At 42.3% G+C, this 18,789-nt stretch overlaps 1 protein-coding gene across 4 annotated transcripts in view; it reads left to right on the forward strand.

The window, feature by feature from the left end:
• Wwp2 (WW domain containing E3 ubiquitin protein ligase 2) overlaps positions 1–18,789 on the forward strand; it is a 132,320-nt gene that overhangs the window by 84,037 nt on the left and 29,494 nt on the right. For all 4 annotated transcript variants that reach the window (XM_003471980.4, XM_005004630.4, XM_023565970.2 and 1 more), the window contains one exon: positions 4,948–5,158. In XM_003471980.4, coding sequence (XP_003472028.1) covers positions 4,948–5,158 — 211 coding nt within the window. The remainder of the gene's footprint in view (positions 1–4,947; positions 5,159–18,789) is intronic.

The following is an 18,789-nucleotide window of genomic DNA, read 5'->3' on the forward strand; positions in this document are numbered from 1 at the left end:
TAGAAGTATGCAGAATAGTTAGAGAAATGCTAAGTACCACCCAAGAAAAAACAGGTGGTGGAATGGAAGAACAGAAAAAAAGGGGAGAATTGTTTGATGGAGAAAACAGAGAAAGCATAGAATACGTGAAGCAGGTTCAAAGGGACTACCAAGATACTAAGAAGTCTATAGAAGACTGGCATAACAGCTTGAAAGAAACTAAGGACAGACTATCTGAACTGGAGGGCAGACTTGTAATATGGGAGAATGAAATGAAAAACTTCTTAAAAATAACAAAGAAACAAACAGCAATAATACAAAGACAAGAAGATGATAAGAGGATCCATAACTTAAGGATTAAGAACATAAAAGAAGAAGTAGGGACACAGACAAGTGAACTACAAAAGCTACTCACAGAAATAATCCAGGAGAATTTTCCTAATTTAGCAAAAGGTAAAGATACTTAGATGTATGAGGCATACAGGACCCCAGCTACCTACAACCCAAACAGAGCAACACCCAGGCATATAATAATAAAAATTCCAGAAATTCAATACAAGAACAGAATATTAAAAGCTGTAAGAGACAAGAAACAGACCACTTACAAGGGAACACCCATCAGAATTACAGCAGATTTCTCTGCACAAACCATCAAATCACGAAGAGCGTGGGGGGAAATAATTCAAGCTTTGAAAGATAATAATCTCCAGCCAAGATTGAGATATCCTGCACAACTGTCCCTGGAAATTGATGGAAAAACAAGGTGCTTCCAGGATAAAGAGGAACTGGGGGAATTTGCAACCACCAATTCAACTCTACAGAGAGTATTGCAGGATATTCTAAAAAAAGAAAAATACAAAGAATCCAGAAATAATGGCAGAGAGGCCACAACGAATGGAGCAGAGAACAAAATGAAGAAGACAAACTGACAGCTACTGACAGAAAAAGAGCTCAACAGAAATGAGGCAGAGAAGAATGGATGATAGGAACAGCTATTTTGGAGAAAATGACATCTTAATAGGTAATACAGTATCATCTTGTTTTGAAGTCTCATCTAGCTTTTGTCCTTCTGTCTCCAATGGTCTAAATAGGCTGTATCTTATTGGATTTTATTATGTACGATAGTATAAGCAAAAACCTTTTAAAGACAAGGAGATTATACAGAAACCATTGTTCATATTCTGTTAGTCGATTCTAAATACTCTGTAATGCTGTCATTCTCTTGAATGGTTTTACATTGTTTTGATATACTTAATGCTACAGTATACGAAGTTGTACTCAAGGATTTCAAAGAAAGAGACAATATGGTAACTACTTTTAGATTAGGATTATCTGGTGGTGAAACACTATTCTGCTTAAATGGTTATGTTTTGATCTGCGCTGTTTCGTTGTTATGCCCTCTTTTATCTCAATCTCCACTCCATTATTTACTTTTTTATCTTTATCCTTTTAATTAAAGGAAAAAAAATAGCAGGATATATTATAGTAACCCACTTTGACTTTTCATTACCTTGATTTAAAGCCCTGTATTACTCTCACCATCTGGTTTTTAACTGATGTTCCCCTATTCTGTTTTGCTGGATAGTATCAGGTTCGAAAGTTTAGGCATCAGCTGTGAAGATAATGAGATTCATTATGACGCCCATTCTTGTTGACTTTTATCTACTTTTGAAGACCTACAATGTCTCCAATGTTTTGGTTTTGTCGGTTTTATTCTTTACTGTTTTGTTCAATTGTATTATAACTAACGATATAGGCAATTCTATTAGAGATAGCGGGAGGCATTATGGTAACCATTGTTGATCACCTTGTATTATGTTTTTATATCATCTATTATGTCCACCCTTTTGACTTGACCGATTCTGTTCTGTTATGTCACATTTGGTTTTACTCTCTTCCAAAAAAGTAATAAGAACCGTGGGAGCAATGAAACCCAAAATGTGTAATAGTCATGGTACAAAAGAGAGGAAAAGAAAGTGCTCCAAACTATATAACTGCATGTATATTTAAGTGTATAAGATAGAAAATGATATCACAGAGTTTTATTGGATCAATGAACAGAACTGTTTGCAGTATCATTGATGGAATGTCCACTTTACAAGCTTTAATTTTGTGACTTGAACAATTATTTCTAAGATGACAATATGTAATCCATTAACTAGTGATTTCCTACTGTTCATTTTTTTTCTGTAAATCTGTACAACTTGTACCCTTTCCCTGCTTTTTTTTTTCTTTTCTCCTTAAATAAAATTAAAAAAAAAAAAAAAAGAGTGCAAACCAGAGCTGGCAAAATCTGGTTTCCTCCTCCATGTCAGAATATCAGTCCTTAGGATATGGGTGCATTTGTTTGATCTCCTGTCTTGAGGTCTGGTCCACAGCAGGAAGTGCCTGTCTTCCCTATAGTTAGTTACAAGGTATCTGGGTTTCTGCACTGGCTCCTTTGAAAACCTAGCCCTGTCTCATGCCTGCCTATAGTATTTTTAATTAACTCAGCTGCCTGTAACAATAGCATTAGAATATCACTGTCTTTGCAAGCTTCAATAAATTAATTACTTAGAGGCTGGGGATTTAGCTCAGTGGCATAAGTACCTGCCTTGCAAGCAGGTGGTCGTGAGTTCGATCCCCGGTACAGGAAAAAAGAAAAAATTAATTAATTAATTAATTAAATCTAATTCTCAGGTTATTTAACTTGGCATCTGCCTAGTCATGTGCCAGTACTGTGCTGTCTTAATTGTGATAGCTTTGTAATACGTTTTAATACTTTAGCAAACAGTCTTCCCCCCACTGCTTTAGACTTTTCAAGGTTATTCTTATAGATTTAGCTTTCCTTATAAAATTCAGAATGAATTTATCTGGTTTTAAAAAGTCATTATGTAATGTTTTTAAATAAAATTGGAATTGAGTAAAATGTAGTAAAATATATAGATATATGCATAAAGAGAATGATCATCTGGTACATGTTACTAACTTGGCTGAGATAGAATAAGGAATACAAATACCAAGTTTGCATTTATGTTGGGGAAACAGTTTTGCACAAGATTAGCAACTAATTTAGTGTATGTGCCAAGCAGCTTTTATATGGGGAAGAAGCAAGTCGTTCCATCAGGGTAATTCCCAGCCTCAGCTCATGGGCCACACCACATGGAGACCTTTGCGTTGTAGCTCTCCTCCAGTCAGTGTTAGCCAGGAAGATGTAGTGGCTGGGCCAGGGACATGGCTCAGCAGCGCAGCGCCTATGTGGCAAGTGCCTGTCTAGAAGCTCAAGGTCCTGCATTCAGTTCCCTCTACCAAAAAAAACCCCAAACAAACAAACAAGCAAATCCACTGGTTGCTCAGAATTGTCCTCATCTTGGATCACATTAAAGATGTGTGCAAAAAGGAAGGAGCAGGGAATAAAGCAGAAAGCAGCGTGTGGATTGAGTGCTGTGTGACCTCAGGCTGTTTAACCTCCTGGAGTTTTGTTTCCTCAGTATAAACCAGGGGCAGTCAATGATAATGATGATAAATGGTACCTAACTTCTGGAGTCACATGTCGCTTTAAAAGAGACAATTAACAGTACTTTGAACCTTACTAGGCAAACCCACCACTGTTCTGTAGATGTTAAATAACACAGTGTTATTTAAATTGGTCATCTGACTCTGCTGATCTGTTGGCGTCTAATTTCCTACATTCCATTCCTGATTTCATTATTTAGGAGAGGCCATAAAAGTGGTTATCTACTATATATGAGAGCTGGAACGGGGTGAGCTAGAAACATTGAAGAGACAGTAGGCCTTCTTACTGGAAAAGAGAAGACTAATGAGAAACAGAAAATATAACAGATACTCATTTTGCACTGCTTTGAGGGTGGGGGACTCAGACCACCTCGTGGAACTAGGTTTAACATAAGAGAAACGCTCTTACAAGTTCATCTGCTCAGCAGTGGACTGTAGTGAATGCCCTGACAGAAGAAATGGGAGAAGAAATTTGGGTTGCTATTTGTTAGGGAAATTATAAAATGAATTTCTGAATTAGGAAGAGGATGCTAAATGCTGACTAATGCATTTTTGGAGAAATTCGAATATAAATATACACATACGCAATTGCATATGTAAAAAATTCTCTGCATATGGCTCATCTATTTTCAAAGAATTGTAAGTCTTTGAAACCTTGTTTGATCCTTTTTTGTTAGAGGATATTGCAATGCCTTGTGGACATAAGCAATCATCAAAAAATGTGAAGAAGTGGTGAAATAAGACTTGGGAAATCGGAGGCTGGCTGGCTTTTCCACTCTGTTTATCTGTTGTTACCTTGGAGACCAGTCCTTAGCTTTTGGATCCCTTCTTTTTCATCCAGAGCTGAAATACCTGCTTCTTCCTTTGAGCATGAATCTTTAAAACAATAAGCACATTAGTGGAAGTTTTCTGCCACGAGTATGTATGAGGTTTTGAAAGGGAGAGGTTATTTGTGTCTAACAGACAGATGAGATGACAAATTTAAAGGAAAATATGTAACCCTACAAGCTTGGCATTGGTCTTGCTCTGTTTATCCCATTTCCCTTTACCTTCATCTTTACTATTATTCTTTTTTTTTTATTTTTATCTTTTTCATTTTTATTGGTACCAGGGATCGAACTCACAACCGCCTGCTTGCAAGGCAGGTGCTTATGCCGCTGAGCTAAATCCCTAGCCCGTTACTACTATTCTTTAATCAATAAATATAACCATAGACACCATAGAAAATTCTAATAAAGTTATAGAAGAGATAGTATTTAATATATTTATTTGAGATTCCTTCTTCAGTTTCCTTTATACTGGCATTACTGACTTGCTATAATTTTCTGTTATGTTTTGTGAAATTTTTACTATTGCCTGATACACGTAGGGTAACAGTGTAGATACTGTGTTAGCTCATAAATTGAACCTCATAAATGTGAACAAAATTCATATTCATATTTGATCGTCAAAGTATGGTTTGTACATTTGCAGTGAATGATGAATCTACTGCTGCCACTGATCCTGAAGAACCTTCTGTTGTCGGTGTGACGTCCCCACCTGCCTCAGCCTTGAGTGTGACCCCCAACCCCGGCACGACGTCTCTTCCTGCTCCGGCCACACCGGCTGAGGGAGAGGAGCCCAGCACTTCGGGCACACAGCAGCTCCCCACGGCTGCACAGGCTCCTGATGCTCTGCCTGCCGGGTGAGTAGCCGTCTGTCCTGCAGCAGCACGTTCCTCTCAAAGACTGAGCCTCCTTGAGCAGGTCCGAACAACGTGGTTATTTATTACCTAGTGGCGGGCAGTCTCTGGAGAGCCCACCATGCACAGAAACAAGGGGGTGTGGAGAACTGCTTGTTCTACATAAATCTTAAAAAGCCTCTAAATCATCTGGGCAGAATCAATGCTACCTTATGGCATGACTTGAACAGCTTGACTGGAAGAGAGGGGCTTCTGTGGAACAAGGAGCTCATTTTGCCTTCCTGAATTGTGGGAGAGAGTGTTTGCAAACCTATTGCCCGTGGGCTGTTTGTACCATTGAAATCTCTAAAAGTTCACCCTCCCTGGCCTGTATCCTGCCCAGAAAACAGCTTTTCTATCCTGAATTTTAGCTTAACAGCCTGTGGAGGACATGGCCTTTGGATGCTGAGTAGTACTGTGTATTATTCCTATAGCAGGGGCTGATATGAACTTAGACTCTTAGTTTTCTTGCCACCCTTTAGTTTGTAATGAAATCTGATTTGAAAATCTTGGATGAGAATATGATCCAAGGAAGTCAAAGGAAGTTCAAGTTTGCCTTTATAGTAAGTGAAGATTAAGAGAAGGGCCTTGGGAGTCAAACAATCTGGAACTGAATCCCCCTTTCCACCCCGCCTATGTGACTGACATTGGCCAAGTGATTTACAGGTTGGTAATGTGGAGATAATACACTTCTGCGTCTCCCCAGGAAGCTGAGGGACTCATACAGATGGGTAGTGAAGCGCTTTCCCAGTGGTGCACAGTGTCTCTGGTGAGTGATATTTTGAAGTGATTGTCCAGGTATCATAGAGGAAGAGAATGTCTTCTTCCTGGGAAGCAGTCCTGTCTCAGCAGTTAGTCAGGGCTAGTACTGGTGTCCATGCTTGTTCCTTGTTCGGCATGGAAGAAACCAGTGTCCATCTTGCTGAGTCATTGGTGACCTGCCTGGGTTGGCTTTGTGGTAGTTTGTATATATAATTTGTAAAGGAGAAAGGAAGGATGTATGGTCTCTTTCTTGATATATAATGTGCTGTATTGTTCTGAAAACCACTTTTGAAAACCTGATTGTTAAAAATCCTAAATCTGAAGACATGCTATTTTTAATATGTATGCTTGGTATGTTACTTAACTCTTACCTGTTTGTAAAGTGTGCTGACAAATGAAAAGTGGTGCAAATAAGTTGTAATAACTCAAATCTGGAGAGAATTGGGAGTGTTGAGAGGCAGCTCTGAAAACTCTGTCAAGTTTTTGATTTTGTGAAAAATTATGATTTTGTGAAAAATTATTAAGCAATTGCTTGTGTCTACCTGTGGAGATTTCTTTTCTCTTTTGTATGTGGTGCCTAATACTCGAAAGACCTTTGTTTGGTTTGTAATTGCAAGCCTCTATGCTGTAATTTTGAGGGAACAGCGCAGAATCACTCTGGCAGAAAGGAGGAAAATGGCCGCCTGTCTCCCCAGCGAGCTGTTTGTTTTCTTTCCACTGAGCAAATGCCTGGAAGGCCGCTCACTCCTGTGTCAGTCACAGGCAATTAGGGCTAATGGCTCACCATGTCTTTATGGAGGGCGTGTGTGAGGGTTACTGTTCCCTGGGATTGGGCACTTCCTGTTTCCAGGCAGCTGGAAAACTCCAGGCTCTGAAAACACTCTTTATTCTCCTCTGGCGGACTGCACGGCCCAGGGAAGCCGATTCCCCACCGTTGTATGGCCAGAGGCTGAAACACTTTTCTTTGGCTAAGCTTGAGCAGCATCTTTTCCTTGGAGCTTTTAGAATGTGACAAGGCCCTGTGTGGGGATATGGGGTGACTAGCACCCGCTAGAACCTGAGTGATGGCTCAGAGAAGGGCGCGAGAGTCCCAGTCTTCCAGCCCAGAAGGGCTTCTCAGTGTCCATCCTTAAGACGTTGACGAATCTTCAGTACTTTGAAGATTATTTCAAAAGACACCTAACTGGAGGTGGCCACCAGCACTGCCATGCGTGCGGCAGTGAAGACAACAGGCTTGCTGTTGACTCCTCTGTGTTGGAAGCCAGGATGGACGTGGTTTCTCCAGCGACCCTTCTGGCTCATAGACCTGCTGTCTCCATTCTCTTGGGGTTATTTGCAAGTTTGATAGGTCCAGATGATGCAGATTACTAATTTATTTTTGGTATCTTGACTTTAGAAGTTAGGAACCAATGAGAGCACAAACTCTGTCATGCTGATTCAAATCCCAGCAGAGGGCACGTTATGGAAGAGGGTTGCAGAGCCACCACGCAGCACGGGCACCTTCTTGAATTTGCATTTGATTGCTTGTATCTTTCTGGAGAATGTATAACTGTGGCATCTAAGTTGATCATCTGTTAGTATGCAAGTAACAGACCAAAGACTGTCCGTGACCCGTTTGTTTCACTAAACAAATGTTTGTTCCCGGGGTCACTCTGCATTCTCCCTCTGGTCACTTTGTCCCTTCCCTTGGCTTCCTTTGGGATCTGATGCCAGCTCCCTTTTCTGGATCTCGAACCCATTTCTCCATCTGGGGATTTTAACTTAGCCCGTGTGAAACAGCGTATTATCCTGCCAACCCCAGCCTGGCTGGAACCTGGCCTTCCTCCTCATTGTGGTGCCACTGTTCCCCGGCAACCACCGCCGACCACCTTTCACTTCTCCCTGACAGCAGTCTGTCCTCAAGTCTTGCCTCCAGCTTGCTGGAGTTTGCTCTCCTCTCCCCTTGCTTCTCCTTCTTAGCGTGTATCACAAGTGTAATATAAGTAAAGACTGACTCAGTCTCCCCTTTCATCCTCTAAGTCCCAATACGGACAGGGATCACGTCTTTCATACTTTGCACTGTATGCCCAGCACCTACCACAGTGCCTGGCATAGAGTGGTATTCCAGGAAATTGTTAAACATAAGAATGGTTCCCTTTCTTTCTCTTTCTCTTTTTTCCTTCTTTCCTTCCTTCCTTCCTTCCTTCTTTGAGACAGGGTCTCATTAGGCAATTCAGGCTGGCCTTCAACTCACCTTATAATCCAGGCTGACCTTGAATTCAGAGTAATCCTTCTGCCTCAGCTTTCTGAGTGTGGGGATTGCAGGCATGTGCCACCATGCCTGGCTAGAATAAGGCTAGAATGATTCTATTTCTTTCTTTTTTTTTTTATTATTTTTTTTTCCGGTACTGGGGGATCGAACTCAGTACCTCACACTTGCCAAAGAGGCCCCTGGGCCTTGATTCTATTTCTTATATAATTCTCAAGTCTGTCCACTTGGTGATAACACTTGTGTTGTGTTCCAGACCAAAGTGCTGTTACCTGTCATGTAACTTCCAATTTATTTTAACCTTTTTTTTTTTTTAAATACCGTGCTAGGGTTTGAACCAAAAGCCTTCACACAAAGCTACGTCCCCACTTCTTTTTGAAAAATACTTTATTTGGGGATAAGTTCTCATTAAGTCACTAAGTAGTACAGAATGGGCTCGAACTTGCTGTCATCCTGCCTTAGCCTCTCAAATTACTGGGATCACTGGTATGTGCTACTTCATCCAGCTATTTTAATCTTAATAAAACTCTGGTCATCATTTTCACCACTTGGAATGCTACAATGGCTTCCTACTGTCTTTGCGGATAAATTCTCAAAACCTTGATCAAGCCATAATCCCCACCTGGTATTGCCCCAGCGTACCCTCCCACCTTCCAAGGAAGCCACTCTCCTGCTCTCTAAGCTCCTGCATATTAATCTGCTTTCATTTGACGAATGTGCCACCGTCTCCCCTGAGCCTGAAGAACCTCCTCCATGCTGGTCTCCCTTTCTGAAAACTTCCTCAACATTTTATCTGTTAATTCCTACACATCTTCAAGGTACAGCTGAATCAGAAATTCTGGGGATCTTTCTGTGGTTGTCACCACTGTGTGTTTCACCACTGTGTGACTGTCTGTAACTCTTCTTACACTTGGAGCTGCTTGTTTGTGTCTCTTCCTTACTGGGCTGTGAAGGCCACAATGGCAGGAGCTTGGCACAAAGTGGGGCCTGTGACATTAAATGCTGTTTTTTTCCCCCTTTCCTCCACCTGGATGAATGTTTCCTGCTTCTCTGGTGCCTCAAAGAAAGAGCAGCTGTGACAAGAATATTGCGTTTTCCTTCCAAAAGCAAGAAAGTTGAGCCTGATAGTTGTCATTCACTGGGCTGATGGGTTTTGGGCTCGAGTCCCTGTCTCACACGGATCACAACGCTCTTCTGTGGTCCCAAAGGACCCCTGGGCACTGACACATGCTGTGGAGCGTGGCTTGTCTTTGCTAAGGCATTTCAGAGCCAAGCTAGATTGTTTGCTAAGGCCTGCAGCCGACTGTCTGGTTCCAGCTCTCTCTCCTCAATTCTTCAGTGTCCATTATTGAGTGATGGGAAAAGGCTCACTCGGGGATCCTGGTTTGGGGTTGCTGCCTTGTCCTTCTGATCTGCAGCAGCGAGAGCACTCTGGTCCTGGAGCGGTCACACACATCTGTGTCTCCAGGCCTGCGGGCGCCCTAAGTCCCACTGTAGCCATCCTCATTTGTCCCACCACCTCTCTACCTCTCCTGTGATCTTAGCTGTTAACCTAATTAGCACAGAAAGAAGCCACTGGAAGAGCCTGAGGTTTCCACGTTGCAGTTGCAAATGTCTGTTAAAGGAGGGGAGTTGAAGAGGCTGTGGGAGAGCGGTCCAGGCGGGGGCAGTGGGAAGCGAGGCCGCTTTGGTCAGAGGCCCTGCATCTGGTTTTTGTCAGCACCCCGAGCCCACTCTGGGGTCCGCATGCTCATTAACACACCATATGTACAAGGCTTCGATAAACTCCAAGCGCGCTTGGTCTCCGAGCTCCCCGCTTCCCTCGCACACAGAGGCACATTATTTCACCCTGGCAGCCAGCGCACTGCTGCGGTTTCTTACATAAGGGAGGGCGTTGTGTTTGACTGCCGATTTCCCTCAGCCCTGCCATTTCACACCGTCCCTTTCTCCCGCAGTCATTGGCTGCCCTGTTTCCTGCCTCAGTGCAGCATTTGATCAAGGAAGGGTATTTTGTAGTTCTGTTGGCTTTGCCATTTGCCCTGCCCCCATGCTCAATCTTAGAGACCAGACGTACTTTGTGGAGGTGGTCCTGGAGAAACCGTTGAGGATGACAGCCTTGTCACAGTTCTCTACTGTTTTATTTGTGGAGACTCTAAGAGCTGTTGGAATTTGGAGCGTCTCTGCTAAGCTATAAACCAGCCACTGCCATTGGGTTTCTTTCCAAGCTCAATTTTAGTGGTAGCCAGAACCTTACCCAAGGATTTCTAAAACAGCGTTTCTCCAACTGTGAAGAACCCATCCTTTTTTTGTTGTTGTTTTTTGGTTAGTGTTACTGTTTTGTTTTACTTTTAAATTTTCAGTCTGTTATTAATCCATACTTTTGTTCTGTGTTTCCCCTCCCCTTTATTCTAGGGATAGAACTTAAAGCCTTCGCACCGGCTACATCCCCAGTCCTTTTTATTTTTTATTTCAAGGCAGGGTCTTACTAAGTTGCCAGGTTGCCCAAGCTGCATTTGAACTTTTGATCCTCTTGCCTCAGCCTCCCAGAGTGCTGGGATCATGGGGACTTTTGTTCTGTACTCTTCAAAGGATGCCACTACTGATCATGCATTTGGATATGGCAGTGTCAGAGAGAGGCACCAAAATTTCTAAATGCTCAGAAGCTTTTATACTTTTCTGATTGTAAAACAGTTTGAGCTGTGGACCATACTTCGAGTAGCTTTAGATTAAAGGATTGTGTATGTTTTTCACCCAGCTTCTTTCATTGCTGAGTATGGCTTAGTTCTGGACTCTGCAAGGATTGTTACATGTGTGGGTAATGCCCGACTGTATGTATTCTGGCTTCCCTTGTTATCTTAGAATAGAAGCCTCATTTCTGATCCTCACCAGCAGCTGGGCAGCGAGGTGCTCTTGCTGAGCTGCCTGCGTGTATGTAATCGAGCCATATTCACCTTTACTGTGTTTTCTTGAGAGCTACACAAGCAGGTATTATCATGTCTATCTTAGCATCCACAGTTTGTGCAGAGTGTTTGGTTTCCAGAACAACATAGTACTGTTTGTTGAGAGAATGGATAGTTGATTTCACTTTCTCATTTGCTCTTAAAATTTTAATTTCTGTTTTGATCTAATTATAAAAGCCTATGGATTAGGAAAGGAATAGAGGGAAATGAGTAACAACAGTAGCAAAATTAAATACCCTCCTAGATTTAGCCGTTGATGTTTTTTATGCATCTTGTGTGTGTTTACCTTAGCACAGATAATAGCTACCATGAGTCAACAGCATTTACCATGTGCTGAGACTGCTAGGATTTGTGCATGGCATATTTCATGCCATCTTCCCAACATCATGAGATCTTGTACAAGAGGAAACCCTAAGGAATTTGCCAGAGGCCACATAATCAGACACCTACCAAAATTTGATAATCTTATAGAATGTGCTTTTGAAACTTATTTGTATTACAAAATATTATTAGTATCCAGATAAGAATGGTGAATAATAAAAGAAATTCCATGGGCTTACCAGCCAGTCTTATCAAATGTCCACATTATGCTCCATTTGCTGGAGGAACCCCCCCCCTTTTATTAACTCTCTGATGAATTAGACTTTCCCAGTACACTGCAAGCCCTATGAATTGTGATTCCATCTCCTGTGAGCAGGACACCTGGATCTGGGGACATCCATTTAACCTACTTGTGATATTTTATGATAAAAATGTATGCATTCTCCTGTTTCATCATACTTTCAGACACATTGTAATGAGGTTTTTCTGTGTGTGCCTTTTTTGTGTACCTGCTTGTTTCTTTTTCATTTTTATCGGTACCAGGGATCGAACTCACGACCGCCTGCTTGCAAGGCAGGTGCTTATGCCGCTGAGCTAAACCCCCAGCCCCAACCTGCTTGTTTCTTTAAGATGTGTGTGATAGGGGGCTGGGGATTTAGCTCAGTGGCGTAAGCGCCTGCTTTGCAAGCGCATGGTCGTGAGTTCGATCTCTGGTACCAATAAAAAAAAAAAAAGATGTGTCTGATGGAACTGGGTGAAGCTCTCCAATGTTAGTAGATAACTATCAAATTACTTTCTCAAGTAACTCAGCAGTTCAAAGGCCTTTGAGCACATGTGAGCATTCTGCTCAAACTTAGCCCTGTCAGCATTTCCCTTTCCTGAACTGGGGATTGACTAGGGACCTTCACATGAGCTACATCCTTAGCTGTTGCCTGCTTAGATTCTGGGTCTCACGAAGTTGCTCAGGCTGGGCTCTCCTTTGGGACCACCTGTCTTGGCCTACCAGAGTGCTGGGTGCTATATCTGGCCAGACTTTTTTCATTTAGGTCAGTGTCAAGAGTGTGAATGGTCTTTGTAATTTTAATATGAATATCCCTGACTTAGCACTGATATAGAACCTCTTTTTTATTTTGTTTTTTTGTTGCTGTTCTTTGATTTCCTTTTTTTTTTTTTTGTAATTACCATTTCATACATTTTGGTGCCTGGCTGTGCATGTTTTCTCTTTAATCTGCAGAATTCTTAATATCTGCTGGATACTAGTGACTTCTCAAATATATACATTTCACATATATTCTCCCACTCTGTAGTTTGTTTACTTTTTTGTTCTGTTAGTTTGCTTATGGTACCTTTAACTATATAGGAATATAAAGTTTAAAATAGCCACGTTTTTCATGTGCCTTTTGCCTCTTGTCTAAAATTATTCCGAATTCTGAAGTTGTAAATATTCGATGCACACGCAGACACCTATTTTTTATGGATCTTAATATGGACATTATTTAACATTTAACTTTTTAAAAATCAGAATGTGTAGGGGTTGGGGATTTAGCTCAGCGGCATAAGCACCTACCTTGTAAGCAGGCAGTCGTGAGTTCGATCCCTGGTACCGATAAAAAGGAAAAAAACAAAACAAAACAAAACAAATCAGAATGTGATTTACAACCATTGGCATGCCATTGTTTTATTTTAGCTTTTTTTTTTTTTAACAGTAGCAAAGTTTATTTGAAAAAGTACATGTGAGGAGTGAGGGAGAAACTGGCTCTGCAGAGCCAGCTTGGGCAGAGCGTGGGCCCAGCAGGGTAAAAGAGGAAAAGCAAGATAAAAGAACACCACGGAGGAGGCGGGGGGGAGTATTGTGTGTGTGTGTGGGGGGGTACTGTGAGGAACAGCCCCAGATAGCCACCATTGTTTAATTACCATGCTACACGAATAATCAGTGGCATTTTAGATTTAATGAAAATAGCATATAAAAATGAAATGTTAATCATTTTAAGGATATTATTTATTTATATTTTTCCACTCAATATATTATAAATATGTGGAAAAATCACCTACAATGTTAATTTCAATGAATGAGTATCCATTTCTGAAATAGAAATTTAGTAATCTTCCTATTAGGGGGTATTTGGGCAGTGGTTTTTCTATAACCACTTTAATGTGCCATAATAAATGCACTTATAGCAAAATCCCGAGCATGCACTTACTTCCTTAGGATATATATTCTAAAGTAGAGATGATAAAGGGTATTTATATGGTAAGGCTCCCCCCACTACCGGTACCAGGAATCAAACTCACAACCTCATGCTTGCCAGGCAGGCACTGTGCCTGAACTAAATCCCCAACCCTATGGTAAGGATTTCTGACTAAGTTGCCAAATTACCCTTTGGAAAACATTCCCAGCTCACCATTTTGAGAGTGACTTTATCTATATTGCCAACATTTTAGTTAAAAAAAAAACTGAAAATACTTTTTATTGACAGCTACTTTACTTTTTATTTTACTGATAAAATACCTGACACCAAAGTTAAAGGAGGAGAGGTTTATTGAACTCAAAGTTTATAGAGGTTTCAGTTCATGTTAGCTGGCTCCAAGGCAGGGTGGCATGGCATAAGGCGGCAAAACAACCAAGTAGCAAACAGCAAGTGACAAATGCAAGTGGAGATTTCAGCATCTTCTTTCTGTCCCTTTAGTCCTATCCAGGCTACCCACCTTAGGACAGCTAGCATTGCATCGTGAATCAATCCCAGCGTCATCTCCTTGATCCTAGCAGTACACACTCTAGTCCAGCTGCCTCGGGAAGGCCCCACTTATGACTGCATGAGGCTTTGGGGGACATCTAGACACAAGCCATAACAACACCATGTCCAAGAACTGTCTTGTTTCTGTGAAGACATCTATCTGAAAGTTGCCAACTTCTATTTAAGAGCTTTGAGACCTTCTCAAGGCAAGAAGAAAAAAGACGGAAGTAGAAGGAAAAGAAAACTAGGCTTAGTCAAGGAGCCTCAGTAGCTGTCATGCTGCCATCCTGGCCAAGGACGTATACTGCTGGTTGCTGGTGGTTATAAAAAAGAGGTTGTCGGTGCAGAGGCAGGAAAGACTTTGGAGGAAAGGACTGAATTTAACACATTTCCTACTCAGTTTTACAAGGTCCAGTGAAGCCATGGGAACATAGCAGGAGATCTCTCCCCTTGCACAGACTTCTGACTCACTGGACAGCCTGAAACCATCCCTATGGAGGAAACAATTCTTAGGACTCACCTGGAAATAGCCAAAACTTGGGGAAGAGCAGGACTTGGTGCTGAGGTATCTGTATAGGAACACAGAATAAGAATACATGAATTTCCTGTAGTTTTTGCCTGTAGAGAGTAGGAGTTCTGCATAGGCAGCTTGAGGGATACTTGCAGTGTATTCTTCTAAACCTTAGTGTTTGTGTGAGTACCAGTGAGGCATCTTTTCTTTAGGATGTAACAGCTTCTGGCAGGGCTTTGTTTTCATTCTTTTTTCTGATCATTCTTTTTTTTTTTTTTTAAGACGGTGTCTCCCTGTGCAGTTTAGGCTGGCCTTGAACTTGTAACAGTCGTTCTGCCTCAGCCTTCCAAGTGCAGGGATGACAGATGTGTACCACCACACCTGGTCTAACCTTTTAAGGATGGCACTTGTGGGGAGATTGGGGTGTGAAGGTGGATTATACAGTGTAATAAAGAGGGGGGCTGGGGATTTAGCTCAGCGGCATAAGCGCCTGCCTTGCAAACAGGCAATCGTGAGTTCGATCCCCGGTACCGATAAAAAGGAAAAAGACCAAAATAAATAAATAAGTAAATAAATAAATAAAGAGCACCCATAGGAACAAAGCTAATTCAAGAAAAAGAAAAGTTATACGAGGTTGATTGAAATTGGAAACTACCCCCCACTGCTAAATTTGACTGGCTTAAAAAAAAAGAAATTGGAAACTACTTCTGAGGTACTTCCAAATACAGAGACCCATGTAGCCCGTGGTCCATCCGAATGCCACTCACTGAAGGCCAAGGAGCAATGTATGGGGTGGGAACCTACAGCAAACCTAGTCCTTTGAACACTGTCCTGAGGGCATCAAAGAAGCCATTCCGCAGGAGCAGGTGTGACCCACGTGACCAAGATGCAGTATTGAGGGAGACGTATGGACAGTGGGATTGAAAAGCCTTTTAATCTCAGTGTGAAGATGCTCATGAGATAGAGAAACCTAAGCCCTGACAGGGATGCGCTGATGAAGTCAATGCCCGTGTCACTTTCTTGGCACGGGGACAAGACAATGGGAAGGCTTAATGCGTGTGGGCCAGCAGTTACCAAAGGAAAGTGAGAATCGGGAGGCTCATTTGGCCACCGTCAGACTGTCCGACTGTGCTGCAGGGAGAAAGGGAAGAGATCTGTAGGATTCATGAACAGCTGGGCAGGTGAGGGAGGGGACTTCTCCAAGAGAAGGAGGCAGGCCGGGTCAGGGATCAGGCGGCCCACACAGACATTTGATCTAAGCAGGAGTCCAATTCTAAAAGGAAAAACGTAGATAGGAAAAAAAGCAATAGAAGAAAGGACTTGTTCCTCTGGTAACCATTTCTGTAGCTAAGCCAATTGAGAGGGCTCACAGAAGGACACTGCTCCTTGCTGGACAACGGTGGTCTCTGCAAGAGAGCCCCTCATTTCTAGCATCAGCAGTGATCAAAGATAGAGAGACAGCGCTTGTCTGGGCCTGTGTGCTTGAAAGAGCTGCTGAAATTGTGGAACGTAAGGAGAGAGGGCTTGCATCAGCTTTATTCCCAGTGGTACGTGGGGGATACTACTGTGCTGATCAGGGTCATTTGGAATTGAAAGTATTCTCCTGTCCTTAAATTAAAATATTAGGCCCAGAACTTAGCTCAGTGGCGTAAGCGCCTGCCTGGCAAGTGCAGGGTCGTAAGTTCCATCCCCAGTACCCAAAATAAATAAATAAAATATTAGCGTGTAATAAACCAGAGTTTTCCCCTTTGTCTCACTAAAATGTAAATGAAGTCAAAAGTAGACACTACTAAAAAAAAGGACACTACTTATAAACTGAAAATTATAAGAATTTTTGGAATAGAAGAAAAATGTATTCAGTTTTCCTCTCAATTTCTAATTGCTACAGCAGATACTTTGTCTGTGTAAAAGGCGCCTTCTATCCAATATCATGGATGGTTTCCAAGCAGGGACTGCAAAATGAGCCTCTTTGGAGCTTTCAAGCTGTAAAACTGCCCGCAGGAACCCGCGTTCAAGGAAAGGAGGGATTTAGCCGACTTCTTGGAGAAGGCTGGCACTCTGTCAGATTCTTTCCCTGTACCAGGAGCAGGCATTTTGCTGCTGTCATTATGGCAGAAGCTTCTGTTTTTCAGTACTTACGCTAAAGCCAAGTCTTTTCCTTAGTTCCCAGTTTGCTCCTGTTCTGTGCGAAGAAGGCGGGAGGGTTACAGTGTGAAGCCCCCCCGGGGCGAGTGCCCGCTGTCCTGGATTAGGAGTCCCTGCCAATCCCCGTGGGCCAGCGGGACACAGCGTTCAGAGCTGGCAGTGTTCGTGCCTCTTCTGTCTTTAATTTCAAAGGGCATCCCTAAGGAGATTTATTCTATTTTTTTCTAAATGTTCTAGAAACTACATTTTATTTTATTTTATTTTTTTATTTTAAGGAGTAGAAACTGAAAGAGTAAATAAGACCCAAAATCTACAATAGACACTGTGAAAGGGTAAGAAATTGCTCAACGGGGAACCATAATGATGAATCTAAATTAAAAGCCTCAGCATCCTCCTTGTACTGGAGAAGGAAGCCTGGTGTCTAGTCAGGTCCCCAGGGTCCTGTTCAGGCAGAGCCTGAGCAGGAGGACCCCGGAGAGGAAACGGCCCTGTGTGTTTCCCAGGTGTTGGTACCCTTAACTAAGTAGTTAGCAGACAGCCTGCTCTTGTCTCATACTTTGAATTCTCCCTACTAAATCGCAGGTTACCTTAGTATATAAACCAACTGAAACATAATTCAGGGGTCCATATGCATACTGTTCGTTTTCTTGTAACAGATTTTGGGTTTCAGCCAATCATAGGCAGCCAGCTGATCAGTTCCTATCCAGGTGAGGCAGAAGCTGGCTGCTCACTCTGCTGGGCAGACTCCCTGAACCTCTCCTGGCTCTCAGTGCTGTCTGATGCATTAGTCGGTCTTTGTCCAGATAAATTCTGTTATATATAGTTTGTCTAAAGTTCTTAACAGTAGTGCCGTGGTCCTCAACTTCGTCATTGACTCTGTGTGTGTGTGTGTGTGTGTGTGTGATCACCAAACATCAGTGCTCCCAGGGACCCACCTTCTTGTGATGGCAAGCATGACCCCCTTCCTGTGGACTCTGTCTAGGGGGAAGCCAGGGTTAAGGTGATCCTGGAGGGCTCCCTCAGTGCCGGAGCTCAGGAAACCTGTTTCATTTAGAGACCAGGACAGGAAAGACACATTGCCATAAACCAACGTCCCTATAAATCCCAGCTCACCTTCTTCTTCCTCCCTTTCTTCCTTTGAGCAACATGTGTAAAACCCATGGGCTTTGGAGGCAAAGCTGTTTGAACCCCACCCGAGTGACTTGGTGACTCTGGGCCCATTTCCTCCTTGGTGATGGCATTGTCCCCTCTAAGGATGGGGACAACTGTTGCATGAGACAAAGCATTAGCTTTAGGTAAATCTGTTCCTGAACTTACTTTGGGCAGAAGATCAATGCAGTGACTGATTGGATGGCCCCATTTAAATGAAAAAACAGTATCAAACACAGCCAGTGTATATCAGTTAGACATACCAGGCTTACCAATAGAAGTAAGGACACTTATTTTAGTATGCATTCAGCTCTACTAAAGCCTAAGTGGTTCTAAAACTCACCACACTTTGTGAATTCATGCAATAAAAACTACAGGATTTAGCTTGGTACATGGCACATGCCTGTAATTCCAGCACTGAAGGAGGCTGAGGCAGGAGGATTGCAAGTTGGAGTCCTAACTGGGCACCTGAGTGAGAGACCCTATCTCAACATAAAAAATATAAAAAACTGAGGAGATAGCTCAAAGAGAAGGTCTTTGGTTCATTCACCAGTGCTGCAAAAGCAAAACAAAACAGCCACAGGGCTTGTGAGCAAAACTGCCTTAGAGGCATAATGCTCAAGAAATGTATCAGTAGCACAAAAAGAAACTAGGAACTTTATACTAACAGTAGCACAGTTTTACCTATGTTAAATAATTAAGAAATACATAACAAGCCGGGTGTGGTAGCGCAAGTTTGAGCCCAGCTTGGGCAACTTAGTGAA

Source organism: Cavia porcellus, unplaced genomic scaffold (assembly GCF_034190915.1).
Source record: "Cavia porcellus strain 051 isolate PalLab524CR breed Dunkin Hartley unplaced genomic scaffold, mCavPor4.1 scaffold_4, whole genome shotgun sequence".
In the NCBI taxonomy this organism is placed as follows: domain Eukaryota; kingdom Metazoa; phylum Chordata; class Mammalia; order Rodentia; family Caviidae; genus Cavia; species Cavia porcellus.